This window comes from Varanus komodoensis, unplaced genomic scaffold, assembly GCF_004798865.1.
Source record: "Varanus komodoensis strain SLA01 unplaced genomic scaffold, ASM479886v1 scaffold8, whole genome shotgun sequence".
NCBI lineage: Eukaryota > Metazoa > Chordata > Lepidosauria > Squamata > Varanidae > Varanus > Varanus komodoensis.
The window spans coordinates 31,752,708-31,767,551 of NW_025336481.1; the positions used below are offsets into that span (position 1 = coordinate 31,752,708).

Here is a 14,844-nt window from a genome sequence, read left to right on the forward strand (position 1 = left end):
TGTGAGAGAATCCTCAGAGGGAGAATGAAATCCTTCCTGCCGTGCTTGGGCTTCCCCGAAGCCAAGGCAACTGCATGTCAACAAAGAGGCTCTGCCGAGCGAGAAAAGGAATCTGGCTCCGTTTGTGGAAGGAAGGGCGTGCAAGTGCTGCTGCTGCTGCTGTCTTGCGCGCTTGCTTGTGCTGAGTAGCCCCACTGGCTGTGGGGAGAGAGGGAAAGAGAGGGAAAAAAGGGGGTGAGTGATCTTTTGAGCGACTCAAGGAAGCTGGAGAAAAGAAGGGCGTCCAGGGTATACTTGTTTCTTGTACCAAAGCCTTGGCTTCAGGCACCGATTCTAAAACTTAATGTTCGTTTCAGGCAATTGTGATACATAACATGCTGCAAAAGGTTGGAATAAGTTGCTAGTTTTAATGCCTGCTGGATTGCTGGATCTCTCCTCCACTCATTGAGCGCTCGAGGTGATGTCCAATAAAGAAATATCCTGTCTGCTTATGTCTATCTTTATTGGACATTGCTTTGATAAACGGAGGAGCGATCCAACGATATTATAAATAAAATGCAACACCATGTGAAGAAAAATATTTGATAGGTACTACTTGATGTGTGTTGCAGCAACAATAAAGAGTCACTGAGTCAGGAACGATGATGCTTTGAAGTCAGTGACTGAATATTTCATCTTCCCAAGACAAGTCAGTCAGTGATTTTAAGTATTCTGAGATGGATATCTACACAACATTGTTGAATAGCGTTTTTTAAAAAAAAAACACACGTGACATCTACTAATCCACATTTATATATCTCGTTTGCTCCTGACAACATAGTTTACGTCTCTTGGCTACACCACAGTTATACAATTCTACCTTTTGAGATTAACATTTGATGCAACTGATGAGATGGACAGTGATCACAAAAGCTTTTGCTGGAGTAAATATGTTAGTCTTAAGGTGTCACAAGATCCTTTGGGGGGGGGTTCTGCTTTGTTTTGCTGCAACAGACTCTCCATTCTTTGTTGCAACAAACTAACACCGCTATTGCCGTGATGAATGTGGCTAGCATTGCTTAGATATGCATACAACTTGACCAAAGTACTATTGTGTGCTAACAAACTTACCTTGTTTCAAGGGAACTTCATCTGTCATGGGGAAAGGGCTGTTACTGTTCTTCAGACCTCAAAATTTAATGTATGTGCCTTCACATTTATTTAGTTGACATGCCATTTTATGGCTTGATTTTTGCTTAGAAATCTTGTGCTTAGAAGTGAAGCAAGAGTTCTTTTGCAGAAGGCAGTGCAACCCAGCCCAGAATGAAGTGTGTCCAACTTCCAGGACCAGCCCAGGGCACTTTGCCGCCTGAGGTGAAGCAGCAAATGCTCCCTTCCCACCCCGGTCAAGTTGGTTATACTGAGGTGTCCTAGTTATTTTGGTACCCAGGGCACAAAATCTCACAAGGGCCACTTCTCAGGAGGAGGAATAATGCATTAATTAACCAGTTGGTTCCATTTCATGACACCTAAACTTGGCTGCCAGAAAGAGCCATCTCAGTCCATCCAGGGGTAGGGCTAGCCCTGCCAGATCTGCTTGATTTCACAATTCCCTCTCAAGTACACTTACCCTGCATAGTATTCGGTTGCAGTTAAAGTACTGTAGTTTCCTGCAGGTGTGTTATGATATAGGACTAGCACTTTTTTTTAAAACTTCCCTGACTAGCTGCAGGTAGAACAAACTCAAAATCATTCTTTAAACTCCTAATTCAATGTGGAGTTTCTTGCTCTCAAAGGGGCAAATGCTCTGGAACCTTAATACTTGAGACTAGATTGTAGGTTTCAATGTTAATAATGCAGTAATTAAGTGATAAACTTGGCAATGAAAATTGGTGCTTGCTCCAGAGAGTGGAAACATAGGGTGTTGTCACATTATCACTATAGCTTAAACAAGCCACAGTGGCTGTTGGGCACCATTTGCTTAATTATCTGCTTGTCATGTAATCCAAACCCTGGCACGATGGCTTGTTGGAGGGAAAAATGATCCTCAGACAACCCATTGGCTGTTGTTCGATTTGCGGCTTAGACTAGTCATGGTGACTTGGTGAACTAGGTCAGTACTTCCAGTCTTATAATAGATCTAAGTGGCGGGGGGGGGGGGTGTCGCTTACTCATAAGCTAAGGGCTGAGGGAATAGTGGCTTATTGAAGGTCATTAAATGGCCTGGTTTTCAAAATTGAACCTGTAGTGGTTTTTCAATCATGGTTTGTTTATTGTAAAAACAGTCCCAGAACCCGTGGCTTGTTTTCAGGGTGGCTTGTTGTGAGGTCTGAACCCAGTAGGATAATTTCGTTATGCATTGTCAGGAACAGCTAGAGAGCCACCTGACAAAAGTGGTGAATTGTATGTTTTGTCTAACAGAAACTAAGAATTTTGTTACAAACATGTTTTATTTTTTTCTGAGATTTTTGAGTAAATGACATAAGACTGAAACGTGTTTATCCCCTACCCCTTTTCTTTATAGGGCTCATAAGACATCTGTACATTTTGTTAAGTAGCTGATTATCACACAAAAGTAAGCATGCCTACAGAAACAGGGAAAACAGATATGGAGAGGATTGGCCTCTTCAGTGAAATGGAATATATTACTGTTGGGGAAAAATATGTATCACCATTTAACCGTAAGTACATTTTCTGCAATGAATAATGAAGGTAGGATAATGGTGGTTTTGGTTTACTATGCCTTTGTGCATGCCAGCTACACTAATGCACCTTTGTAATGTAAGGAGAAGTGTTCTGTTCATTTGCTTCATATAGGATACCAACTATTGGGATATTGTGACAATACCATTGGTACGATGCTCCTTTGTAGAACTGGGAAGATGCTGTCTTTCATCCTCTTCCAGAAAAGCTGGTTTTATTTGGAAACATGCCTGTACTTGAAAGCAATCTCAGAATATTTGTTTACTTTTAATATCTTGCATTAAAATACAATAACCTTCATTTGGACCATTGTTGTTTCAATGCTCACAGAACCTTGCCTTCTCTACCACTTCACTGACAACTCAGTCCAATTCCTTTAGTCCTGTGTGCTGCTGTTCTCCCAGTCTTCTATTGGTCTGGTGAAAGTGTGCTTTCAAAACCCTATCATCTGGATAGACTTTCCTGCCTTAGTTATTGGGCAACTTGTCCTTCTTCAGATGTTAGGACCAAAAATCTGGCCACTGGGGTGTACATGGATTTATTCACTTAGATATTCTTTGCCTTGTGTGTGATAACTGTGGATGCTTATGTTATATGAATTAGGAATTTATGTTTTTCTTTTGATGTGGCTAGAATTCTGCCCCATTAGTTTTCAAGCAAAGTCCACAGTAACATTATCTATATTCTAGGCTCAAAGATGCTCATATTAAGGGGTCCTGGGGCTATTGTAGCATACACAGCCCCCTTCTTTGAGGGTAGCAGCAGATATTCCATTCTATTAAAATTTAAACCTGGATGTCTATTCCCTGGAAACAAAAAATCGAGGGTGAAAAAGGGTCAAAGATCTCTAACCTAACATTAGGATTGTACATGGATATATCACTACACCATACTGGGGTGGGGTGGGGACATTTTAATTTAGATCAAGTGTTCAAAAATATTTTTATTAGCATATCTAAAGTGCAAGGTTTTTAAAAGGTCTTCTGCATTAAGTGTCTGAAAATCATGTGCAAATGTTTCTCGTCCTCGACAGCCCTTCTCAAGGCTGTGGCTTCCTTTATGGAATCGATCCTTCTCATACTTGTTCTTTTCTATCTTCCTCTGCCTTTGACTTTCCCTAGCATTATTTATCTTCTCCAGTGTGTCTTTACCTTCTCATGACGTGCCTGAAGTGAAACTGTATTGCCTGAACCAATCTTGACAGCACTTACTTTTTTAAAAGGCCCTTTTAATGAAGCTGCAAGCAAGAACAAGCAAATGTTGCCAGGGGGTCACAAAGAGAAGGCAGCTACCCAGGCAGGTTACTTTGAACCTGTGTTTTCAAGAATTTTGGAAGGTGAAAGTTATTCAAATCCCGTTCAGCTAAGGAGGCAATATCGATTGGCAGAGGCAAAGAAAAACCTGGGAAGTAAACCATTCCTTCCTAGTAATGGAGATAAATTTCCGTAAGTGCTGGGAAAATTTTAATCATTTAATTTTTAAAAAATAATGATGCTTTATGACCTAACTTTCCATAAAAGCTGGAAGGCCTTCAGTTCCTGCAAAACTAAACATTTACCTCCAAATTGTATGGCAATTGTAATCAATGAACCCCCAACACACCTTCTATGAATGAAGAATGAGTGGTTAACACAATGGAAAACATCACAAATGCATAGATTATTCCTTTTCTATAGAGCAGCATGGGAAACTTTTGTGTATGGGTCCCAAATAAGGGACAAAGTGCTCTGAGAAAATATAGTTCTCAAAAAAGCAATTAACCCAAAATAGCTTTTAAATTTCTGTGAACCAGTATTTTTTAGGCTAAGAATAATAATATTGGTCCAATTTGCATGTAACAACACCCCATAGGTTAACTGCTGGTTGTGTAGCCTGAGTTCCCTCATCACATTCAGCAGCCTACACATGGGCCTATAGATCATTTGCTAAAAGAAGTGGTAGGCTTGCAGGAGGCAGTTTACTCTCTTTTGCTTATCTCTGACAGCCACTGGATTTTTTAACCAACGGACTGTTGTTATGTGCAAACCAGGTCCCTCCCTCTCTCTCTGAGAAGCCACCAAAGGTGACCTTTCCTCTTTCTCTGTTTACTTAATATAAATACAGATCCATTTAGTAGAATCAGGAGAGAATGATGAGAAGTAGGGTGTTAGCTTTTGTATTTCTTGAAGCTGCATTTTGATTTTTTTTTCAGGTGAAAGGGTATTTGCAAGAAAGAGCAATTGCCAGGCAAACTAGAAAGTAGTTTTTGGGCTGATTATATAAATTCACAAATGGACTATAAAGCATAACCAGAGATATTACATTCTGGGAGGAAAAACATGGGAAAAAAAGGAGGAAAACTAGTTTGTTTAATATAAAAAAATCTCTTTAGGGATTATTTTAAAAATTGAGCAATGGGGAGATCCCCCCCTTAATTTTCAGTTCTTCTGCCCCATTTTCTCAGGGTTTCCAGGCCTTGGCATCTCGAGGCACATTCACTCTATCAGAACAACAAATCCTATTAGCATTTCTCCTCAGATTTCCCATTTTCAGCCTCTCATTTTCTGCCCCACTGGCACCCCCATAATCCTCCTTTAAGCTCCATCCTTAAATATCTCCTAAAATCCTTCTGGCTATGAACCCTAGAATTCTCCTCTTTTAGAGTCCTGCAAACCTCACAATTGTTTCTAGTGTTGCTCCTGCAATCCCCCTGGGCAATTCTCATCCTGTTTTCTGTTCCAGGGGTGGGCATAGGACAGATCTACTATTTGTAGTAGGTCAGTTAGGGTCTCAAATTCTCCATCATTTTAACAATAGCAACTTTACATTGACATTAGTCAAAGTCCTTGTTCTGTACCAATGTGCAGATTTCTATGTTTGTATATAGGTCATCCCAGTGTATGGCTCCTGGGCTTGAGAGGCCTTTATTGGCTCTTCCTCTTTGAACTGCTATTTTGGATTTAGCTGCAGTTGGTGAAACTCACGGTTTAGGAAAATACAAAGTAGAACTTTACATCTCCCCTTTCCTGTTCTGTGCTACCAGCACATGTACTATGAATACCTTTTCTCTTCTGAGGCTTCCTAGTTTAGGTTCTGCCAACTTTCTGCAGTGTTTTAGGAGCTATTTCTAGTCTGAGAATGTAAGTATGGGAACTGAGAATATCTGCAGAAAGATGGAGAGGCATCTGGCTATGGTTGTTGGTTCAGCTCTTTATTAGCATAGGAAGGCCTTGTCAGAGAGAGAATTATGGGAGAATACTGAGAGTTACGGGTCTCTGGTCTGATTAAGGATGAAATCTAATTAAAACTTTCAGCTGCTTGCATTATTTTCATCAGGAGAACTTGGAGTGGAACATGATTCATCCTGTTCCTGTGCATTATGAAAATCTGTACGGGAGTATTGAGGGGTGGGGGCTGGAATAGATGGAACATGCTTGGTAGCTGTAGCAGGAGAGAAAGTCCTGTTGTGCGCGTACATTTGGTTTCCACCCATAGCATGTTAATTAAGCGTGCTAAATCCCAAAATATTAAAACACAGACAACCAAATGCAAAACTGTATAAGAATGTTTGTATCTTTTACATACCGTGCAATCCTGTATATGTTCAGAAGTAAGTCTAACACAGTTCAGCACGGCTACTTCCAAATAAGTGGGAATAGGATTGCATCTTTAGTGTGGTATAATTTTTAAACAAAGCAATCACTCTGGATAAATTGGAAATACCTTGATTCTAGCATATTAGACGAACTGTAATAGTTTATCATCATATCAGGTTGCAAATCTAACAGAGAAATGTTTATATGTTTTATTTCAGCAACGGTGCAGGAACTTACTATGGAACAATTGGAGGCCCATGTGCCTCCTTTAGTGCACAAAAAAAAGACCGGATACCATATGTTCAACCTGGGAAGAATTTGTATACCAATCCAGGCAAAAAGGGAACTGGCTATGGGTAAAACATTCTAGAATGGTAATCTCTAATGGCTTTTTAAAAAATTTAATGGATGAAAGGATAATTGAAAATTTGTGTCACCACTATTTTATTTTCTCTACCTAGGTACGCAAATCTCACCATAGGTAAACCATACGCACACTCAGTTGAATTATATGATATAGGAAGAATAAACTTTAAGGTAAAATTCTGATTTTGATTTAACTGTCTCTACATTGACAGCACACATTGTTCTAGGTCTTACTTTACTTGATGCTAACTAGACTCTACATCAACTACCTTTCTTTTGTAAATGCACAAAATAGGAATATTCTTCTTCTGCACTTTCAATATACTTGCTGATTCCAAAATGGGAATTGTTTCTTTCATTGTGACATTCTTTCTGTTTCATAGATAATTTTATTCCTGTTTTCTAAACCTATTATATGCTTCAGCTTTACTTAGTCCTGATAAAATCCATTCTAAATACAGGCAACTTAAGGTCTGTCTCAACAATGAGAAGATTTGGATAGTGACTCATTGGCCCAGCTATTGTCATGGGGCACTCATGTTTGTCCAAGATAGAGCTGCCACTGCTGCTTGTTTGCTAGGCAGCTGGAGCATACAGGTTGACAAGAAACCTGATTGCGGAAGAAGAGGTTGGAGGCAGGCAAGGGGAAAATAAATGGGAAATCCATCTGCCAAGTATTCTGTTCCTGCACTTTCCTATTACTTCCTTGAGGACACATTCCTCTCTTCTGTATCTAGTTTGAGTTTGGTGCCATACCTGTGTGAAGCTATGGGAGGGTATGAGCATGTCATGTAAGATCTCACTGGTTTGGTATATGCTTCAGGTGGACCTGAGAAAGCCCAACCTTGGACTGAACTTTTTTTCCCCCAGAAGAGTTAATTATTTTGATTAACAAAGGCACATGCCACTCCTTGCCTTGTTGGTACATACTTGGAACCTGTACAGATTAGCTCTTGGGTATAAACATCATCATCATCATCATCATCATCATCATCATCATCATCATTATTATTATTATTATTATAACATTTCTGTGCCGCCCCTTGCCGAAACCTCGGGGCGGCTTACAACAACAAACATGTCCCTAATGCAGCTGTACACCTATTGTCTAGCATTTTAAACAGTGCAGTTCCACACAGTGTAGTTCTACTCAGATACAATTTCATCTGATTTCAGTAAGACCTGCTCTCAGGTATATGTATGTAGAATTGCAGCCTTAGCCTCTCTCCTAGTGTAGTTTCCCCATTAAGATGAACTGTGATACGAAGATATGAAGACTTTAATGTGATATCTTCCATCCGTTTTATGTAGAAAACATCTGAAGAGCACCATCGTCTAATGAAAGGTGGACCTTTCAAGTTGAATCTTTATCCCCGAGAATATTTTGATCTGAATCCATACCATGATGACCAACCGTTGCCACCACCAAAGAAACAACCTGCAAAAGTACCAATTTCACACCCTTTTAAGCCAACTTCTCCAGCCAAAAAGGTACAGTTCTTTTTTTAAAAAAACCCTACCAAGATTTCTGTCCCTCCCTTTTATTTGAAAATATTTTAATTTAGTAAGAAAAAGATCTATGTGATCTATTTTATTGCAACCTGGATAACTGTTTTTGAATTGTGGGGAAAATATGTCTGGAGTAACCTTGAAAAACCAACATCCTGCCAAAACTACAGATAGCTTTTATGAGAGTGCATATAATCTTCATGGAGATGCAGTGTGAGGCCCACTCCTCTTCACTAATAGAAGCATTGAGTTTCAACTGATCCTCAATGTGCTTTACAACAGATGTGTTCTTGTATTACTGCCAACATCTGCACATGCTTTGTTTGCAGAGGGTCTCAAGGTTGATCCTGTCATCTCCAGGCAGGACTAGAAGAAATCTTGCCTGAAACCCTGGAGAACTGCTGTTCTTAGTACTTGGCTACCTTATTCTATTGAGAACTAGTACTAATGCAAGTTACACTGCATTAGCACAGGAGCACGCAAATTGGTATATGGGTCAGATTTCCTGCTTGGATGGAACTGGTGGATTGGAGGACATCAAGGGTCAGAACTCTGTCCTGCACCCCCACTCCTTGACATGATGTGAACCAGCCCTATTCCATCTGCATTTTTAGCTCCATGAAGTGAGAAGCATGGAGCTGCTTGCAAAACGTAGACCTACAAGCAGCTGCCTAGTCCTTTATTTGTTTCATGCGCTGCTCATATTCCAATTGGAATGCAAGTGGTGTGCAATAACCTAGCTGGAAAACTTGTTGCATCAGCAACTGCTATTGGCATTGCACTGGAGGTAGCTTTAGGTTAGCACTAATGCCAAATAGGCTACTGGACCTAGTCTTTTACATAATACATTTCAGCCTGCCTAATAGCATTTCTAATCTACTACCAAGTTTGTGTGTCATCACATTTTAGTATTTCTTTGTTCTTGTCTTTCCAGTCAGGGGGCATGAAAGCAGGCACCTTTGATCCTTATCCAACTCATTCCACAGACCCCTTCATAGTTAGGTTGCCTAGGCCTATCACAACCAACAAACAAGGACAAGTATTTCATCCATCTCCTGGAAGTAAGAGCAGACCAGTGAGAAGTATTATGGCAGCAAATGTTGAAAAGTAAGTAGTACATAGATCTACGCATTGAATTTCTATGAAAAGGGTGCTGAGTCTTATATCTGTTTGGGTTACATTCTTTGGCCATTCCCTTAATCTGTGTTGTGTGGGAACTGTCTGTCTCCCCTAACTCAGCAATGAGACAAATCTGTTCTGAAAATACTTAGGGCCAGTAGGGCCTATTCTTACATTATAAATGCTAGGGTTTCCTGGCACTGGAAGCAAATAGTCAAGCTCTGGCATTATTAAATCCTGCTTATTTAAATTGTGCCTTCATGATATAGTTAGCCCATTCTACTAGGGAGAGTAATAACATTCTTCTGGTCTGACTCAAGCTTTCCCAGACATGTATGGGAAGACTCCTGCTTTCTCTTGGTGCTTTCTTCTTGGGGGTGCAAAATTGAGGTGTGTCTGTGTTAAAGCACCAGAGAGGCCAGAGAATGTGTCTGTTAGAATGTGTTCAGCTTGGTGGTTCACACAATTGCAGGCTTTGCCTAGCTGTTTCAGCTCCCTCTTTAAAACCATGTAATGCAATGGCTTACCAAGCAGTTGTCTAGGAGTTGTATGTGATGTTTCTTTTTGTTTGCACAAAGTTTGGAAAGAAAAGCTTTTTGCATAACTGTGTGTATAGGAGGTGGGAACTGATCATACAAAAGAGCAGAAAACCTCTGCACATGCATGTTTTGGCAGATAATCTGCAGCATGGTTTAAAACTGACTTTAATATGGTAGCTATGATATGAGGACTGGCCATAGTAATTTCTTTTTGTCAAACAGTTTACCACATATGGCACTTCAAGCATTTGTGATGCCCATCTTCCTTGCTGCTTTATACCTTTTATCAATTGCCAAAAAGGATACATCTAATACAGTGTGAAATATGATGGTCTTTTTTGGGTGGAGAGGGGAAAGAAGCAGGTTGCCATCTGGCAGTTTGGACAGTAAAACATAATTGTGCTTCCAGGGCTCACATTTTCATCGAGCAATTGGCTGAGGAAGCACTGGAGGAGGAGGAACTCATTAGTTATGACAGGCTGTTGTCTGATATTTGCAGGACCCTATAATAAAACAATATATATAACTTTTGATATTATATCAGAAGTTGCTAAATGTTCGACATCAAGCTTGTCCAGTGTGATGCCTGCCAGATGTAATGCCTGCTGCGGGTGAGGTGGGATGCAATCTAACACAACCTTGTGTAGAAGACCACCTAATGTAAAAAACAAAAATTAGAAGGATAGTACTTCTTGGAGAAGTGTTGCTCTGTAAGCTCTGGGATTGTAGGTTTATAGTGTACTTAAGGAAGATTTTACTTGGTGGAAGCTGCGTGGAGTGCAGAAATGCATATGGAAGCTTGCAGATAGAACAGAAAGCTGTATGTCAATTAAATCTTCTGACACTTCCTTTACATTTAAATTTCAGATCATTAAATTCAACCAACTACACAAATCCACGTGTGATGTCATATTAGCTACATGAAAACAAGGTGAATGAGCCCTTTTTGACTCTGCAAACTGTTTGAGGGCAGCTCAAGTAAATAAAAAAGTTGTGGCTGAAGGAAAAATGTTAAATGAAGCAACCCTTTTGCTGTAACGGCACACAGCATCATGTTTTACACATTTATAAAGAAACACATTAATCCTATCTTCACTGGTACTGTTTATGAAAAGTCAGGTATATTTTGATATAGGTTTTATTTAGGATGTATATGAAATGAAATCCATTGTGGTGTGGTGGTTACAGTGTTGCACTGAGGACCTGGAAGATCTGTGTTCTAGTCCCTGCATGGCCATGATGTTCACTGGGTGACTTTGGGTCAGTCACTAACAGTTTAAGAATTACTGTTCTGAGGATAAAATGGAGCTATGCAAGCCACACTGGGTTCCTCACGAGAGCAAAAAGATGAGATATAAATGCAGTGTAATAATGACAATGATTATGATAATTATAATAGCATGAATAAATATTGATACTCTTTGTGTGATGAACATCAAGCTGTTTTTCCCCAGCCATTTTAAAAAAAGTTGTCCAATGGCACATACACTTTGGACCAGGTTAACACAGAAACAGAGTGAGTCAGAAGGCGCCTCTTGGGCCATCTTGTCTGACCCCCCGCTCCAGCTGGCTCTGCTCACGACATGCTCACCATGTGCATGTCCAGCGTATCTTGGAACACCCTCACCGATGGGGCCTCAACCACCTCCCATGGAAGCCCATTCCATACCTTTGGGGTCCTTTCAGGAAGTGCTTCCTGGAATCTAAATGGAACCTTGGTTCCTTGAGCTTTGCTCCATTGGAGTGCGTCCTGCCTTCCTCTGCAGGGGAGAACAGGTCTCTACCCATCTCCATGTGACATCACCTCACAGACCTGTATGTCGCCAGCATATCCCTTCTGAGTCTCCTATTCTCCAGGCTGAAGAGACCCAGTTCCCTCAAGTCTCGCCTCATACCCCATCCCCTGCAAACCGGCCACCAACCTTGTGGCCCTATGCTGCACTGACTCTAACCTGGCTATATCCTTTCTGTAATGAGGGGCCCAAAACTGAGCACAATACTCCAGTTGTGGGCGCATCAGAGTCATACAGAGTGGTAGTAATACCTCTCTTGATCTAGAAGCCACACTTCTGGCTATGCTACCAAGGGTGGCATTTGCCCTCTTGACCACTGCATCACACTGCTGACTCATGTTTAGCCTGCAGTCAACCAGTACCCCGAGGTCCCTTTCACAAGTGCTGCTCTCCAGCCACTTGATCTGGAGTACCTGCTCCTCAGTTGTGGCCACTGCTCCAGTTTTAGTATCGTCTGCGAATTGGATCAGCAGACTGTTCACCCCGTCTTCCATGTCATTTATGAAAAGATTAAACAGGATCGGCCCCAGGACAGAGCCCTGAGGGATCCCGCTTGTCACTGGCCGCCATCCCGACGATTCCCCACTAATGGTTACCCTCTGCTTTCGGTCAGTCAACCATGCCCTAATCCACTGGACAGTGCTTTGGTGTATCCCAAAACTCCTCAGTTTCTCCACCAGGATATCATGGGGCACTTTGTCAAAGGTCTTGCTGAAATCCAGGTAAACCACATCCACTGCATCCCCTCCATCTAGCCATCTTGAAACCTTGTCATAGAATTCCACAAGGTTTGTCTGGCAGGACCTGTTTTTGTGGAAGCCGTGTTCTGTGGCTGCCAGCCTCCCTTCCCTATCCAGCATTGCTAGATCTCTCTCTATTATGAGCCTTTCCATTGTTTTTCCTACAATGGATGGAAGGCTAACAGGTCTGTAATTCCCCATGTCCCTTCTACTACCCTTTTTGAAAATTGGGACCACTGATGCCACCCTCCAGTCCTCTGGAGCTTCACCCATTCTCCACGAGGCCTCAAAAATAGAGGCCAGCGGGGGTGAGAGAACTCTCTAAGTACTCTCAGATGTAACCTGTCAGGGTCTGGAGCCTGTGTAATGTCCAATGCCCTGAGGATCCCCTCGACTTCTGCGGGGGGGGGGTAACTCTAATCTGTGCCCCTAAGTCCACAGCCTCATCTAATCTCCTATGCAGATCTTCCCCGTCCAGCTTTGGGGAGAACACAGAGGCAAAATAGCCATTTAGCATCTGTGCCTGTTCCCTCATATCAGTCACTGGATCTCATTCCTCCTTATTTAGTGGTCCCACCACTTGCCTCCCCTTCCTCTTCCTATTTACATGCTGAAAGAAGCCCTTTTTCTTGCTCTTGATATTCTTGGCAAGTCTCAGCTCGTAATCAGCCTTAGCCTTGCGAAGAATCCTTCTGCAACGGGCTTCCTCCTCCCAGTATACCCTTTTGTCTATTTGCCCCAGTACCCATTTCCTACAGAGGTTCCTCTTTCGTCTAATCCCTCTAACCACCTCCTTTCGCATCCATGGCGGCACTCTCCTCCGCCTCCCCACCTTACTGACTAGAGGTATCGTCAAGGCTTGCACCTCCGAAACCTCCCTTTTGAGTGCCATCCACCCCTCCTCAACTTGCTTACCTTTCAGTAACCTATCCCAGGAGACTTTCCCCAGTCCAGCCTTCAGTTGGCCAAAGTTGGCCCTCTTGAAGTCCCAGCTTCTAGTGCTTGACCTGCTGCACGTCCTCAGTCCCCTGATCTCAGAGCAAAGGATGGAGTGATCATTCACATCCAGAGCTCCCCTAATCTGTACTTCCTCTATCAGCTCCTCTCTATTGGTCAAAATCAAGTCAAAAATGCTTCCCCCCCTTTTCACCTCTCGGACCCTCTGTGTGAAAAACCCTTCCTCTATAGCCTCTAGGAAGCGATGTGACCTGGCTGTCACCGCCGAGTGAGTCTCCCAACTAATATCCAGAAGATTGAAATCTCCCATAATTACTGTGTCTCTCCCCCGAGATATCCTTAGAATTCGGCCTGTCAGGACATCATCCAAGGTCTCAAGTTGACCTGAAGAGTGATAACATACCCCCACTGTCAGGTTCCTTTCCCTGTCAAAACCCCTAAGTTTCACCCAGACTGCCTCTGCTGAATCCCCATCTGTGCTGCATTTTATCTCACTGCATTCTATCCTTTCCCTGATGTATAAAGCCACATCCCCACCTCTCTTTCCCTTCCTGTCCTTTCTAAAAAGGTGATACCCCTCTATGTTCACATTCCAATCTTGCCTTTCATCCCACCAAGTTTCTGTGATTCCCACCAGGTCATACCCTCCTGTTCCCAGGAGAGCTACAAGCTCTTCCTGCTTATTACCCATGCTCCTAGCATTGGTGTACATGCACCTCAACGCCTTCCCACCACTTCCTTTCCTTGGAGTTCCCAGCCTCCTCCTTCCTCCCATCCTCCCTGATACCTGGCCCCTCTCTGTAGGAGTCCTGTCAGTCCCTGCAGTACTTCTAAAACCCTGCTCCCAGAGCTGTGATCCTCTCCCCACACTTGTCCAGTGCAGACATGTTTCTGGGGGGCCTGAACCGCCCCCCCCCCCCGGCCCAGTTTAAACTCTTCCAGACGAAGCTTGGTAGAGCATCTCCAAAGGACCTTTTCCCCATCCTTGTGAGGTGCAATCCATCCCTTGCCAGAACTCCATTGGCAAGAAACCGGGTGCCGTGGTCGAGGAACCCAAAGCGTTCCTTCTGGCACCACACCCTAATTCAGTCGTTCACCTTGGAGACCCTCCTGTCCCTTCCTGGCCCAAATCCCCGGACTGGTAAGATCAACGAGAAGGCCACTTGGGCCTTTAGCTCCCGGAGTTTCTTTCCCAAGTTCTCAAAGTCCCTGGTGATTCCAACCACACCCTGCCTGGCCACGTCGTTTGTGCCCAATGGATCACCAGGAACGGCTGGTGACCCCCAGAGCGAACAAGATGCGCTACTCTGTCCTTCACATGCCGGATGCATGCGCCTGGCAGGCAGCAAACCTCCCTTGTCTCCAGGCTGGAGCAGCACACTGCCACCTCAGTGCCCCTCAGCAGGCAGTCCCCAACAACAATCACCTGCCACCGTGTCTTCCCGGTGGTGGTGGGCAGCCATGCCCTGGCCCTTGCCTCTCCTGCAGTGGCCCCCTTGCTGCTTGTGGTCCCAGGCTGGGGGTCCTGCTGGTCCCCCAAGGCCTCATAAGCCCCAGCCTCCCC

General features: G+C 43.0%; 1 protein-coding gene across 6 annotated transcripts in view; it reads left to right on the forward strand.

The window, feature by feature from the left end:
• Positions 1-14,844, forward strand: part of CUNH4orf47 (chromosome unknown C4orf47 homolog) — a 39,443-nt gene that overhangs the window by 4,736 nt on the left and 19,863 nt on the right. For 2 of the 6 annotated variants that reach the window (XR_006417092.1, XM_044455042.1), the window contains exons 1-7: positions 7-234; positions 2,504-2,660; positions 3,905-4,127; positions 6,476-6,613; positions 6,719-6,794; positions 7,935-8,114; positions 9,067-9,239. Coding sequence is in view for 5 of the 6 variants with exons in the window: in XM_044455042.1 (XP_044310977.1) it covers positions 2,561-2,660; positions 3,905-4,127; positions 6,476-6,613; positions 6,719-6,794; positions 7,935-8,114; positions 9,067-9,239 (890 nt within the window). In the remaining variant the exon portion in view is untranslated. Of the gene's footprint in view, positions 1-6; positions 235-1,271; positions 1,354-2,503; positions 2,661-3,904; positions 4,128-6,475; positions 6,614-6,718; positions 6,795-7,934; positions 8,115-9,066; positions 9,240-10,657; positions 11,224-14,844 lie in introns of those variants that run through there. The other 4 variants (XM_044455046.1, XM_044455045.1, XM_044455044.1 and 1 more) reach the window with 4 other exon arrangements.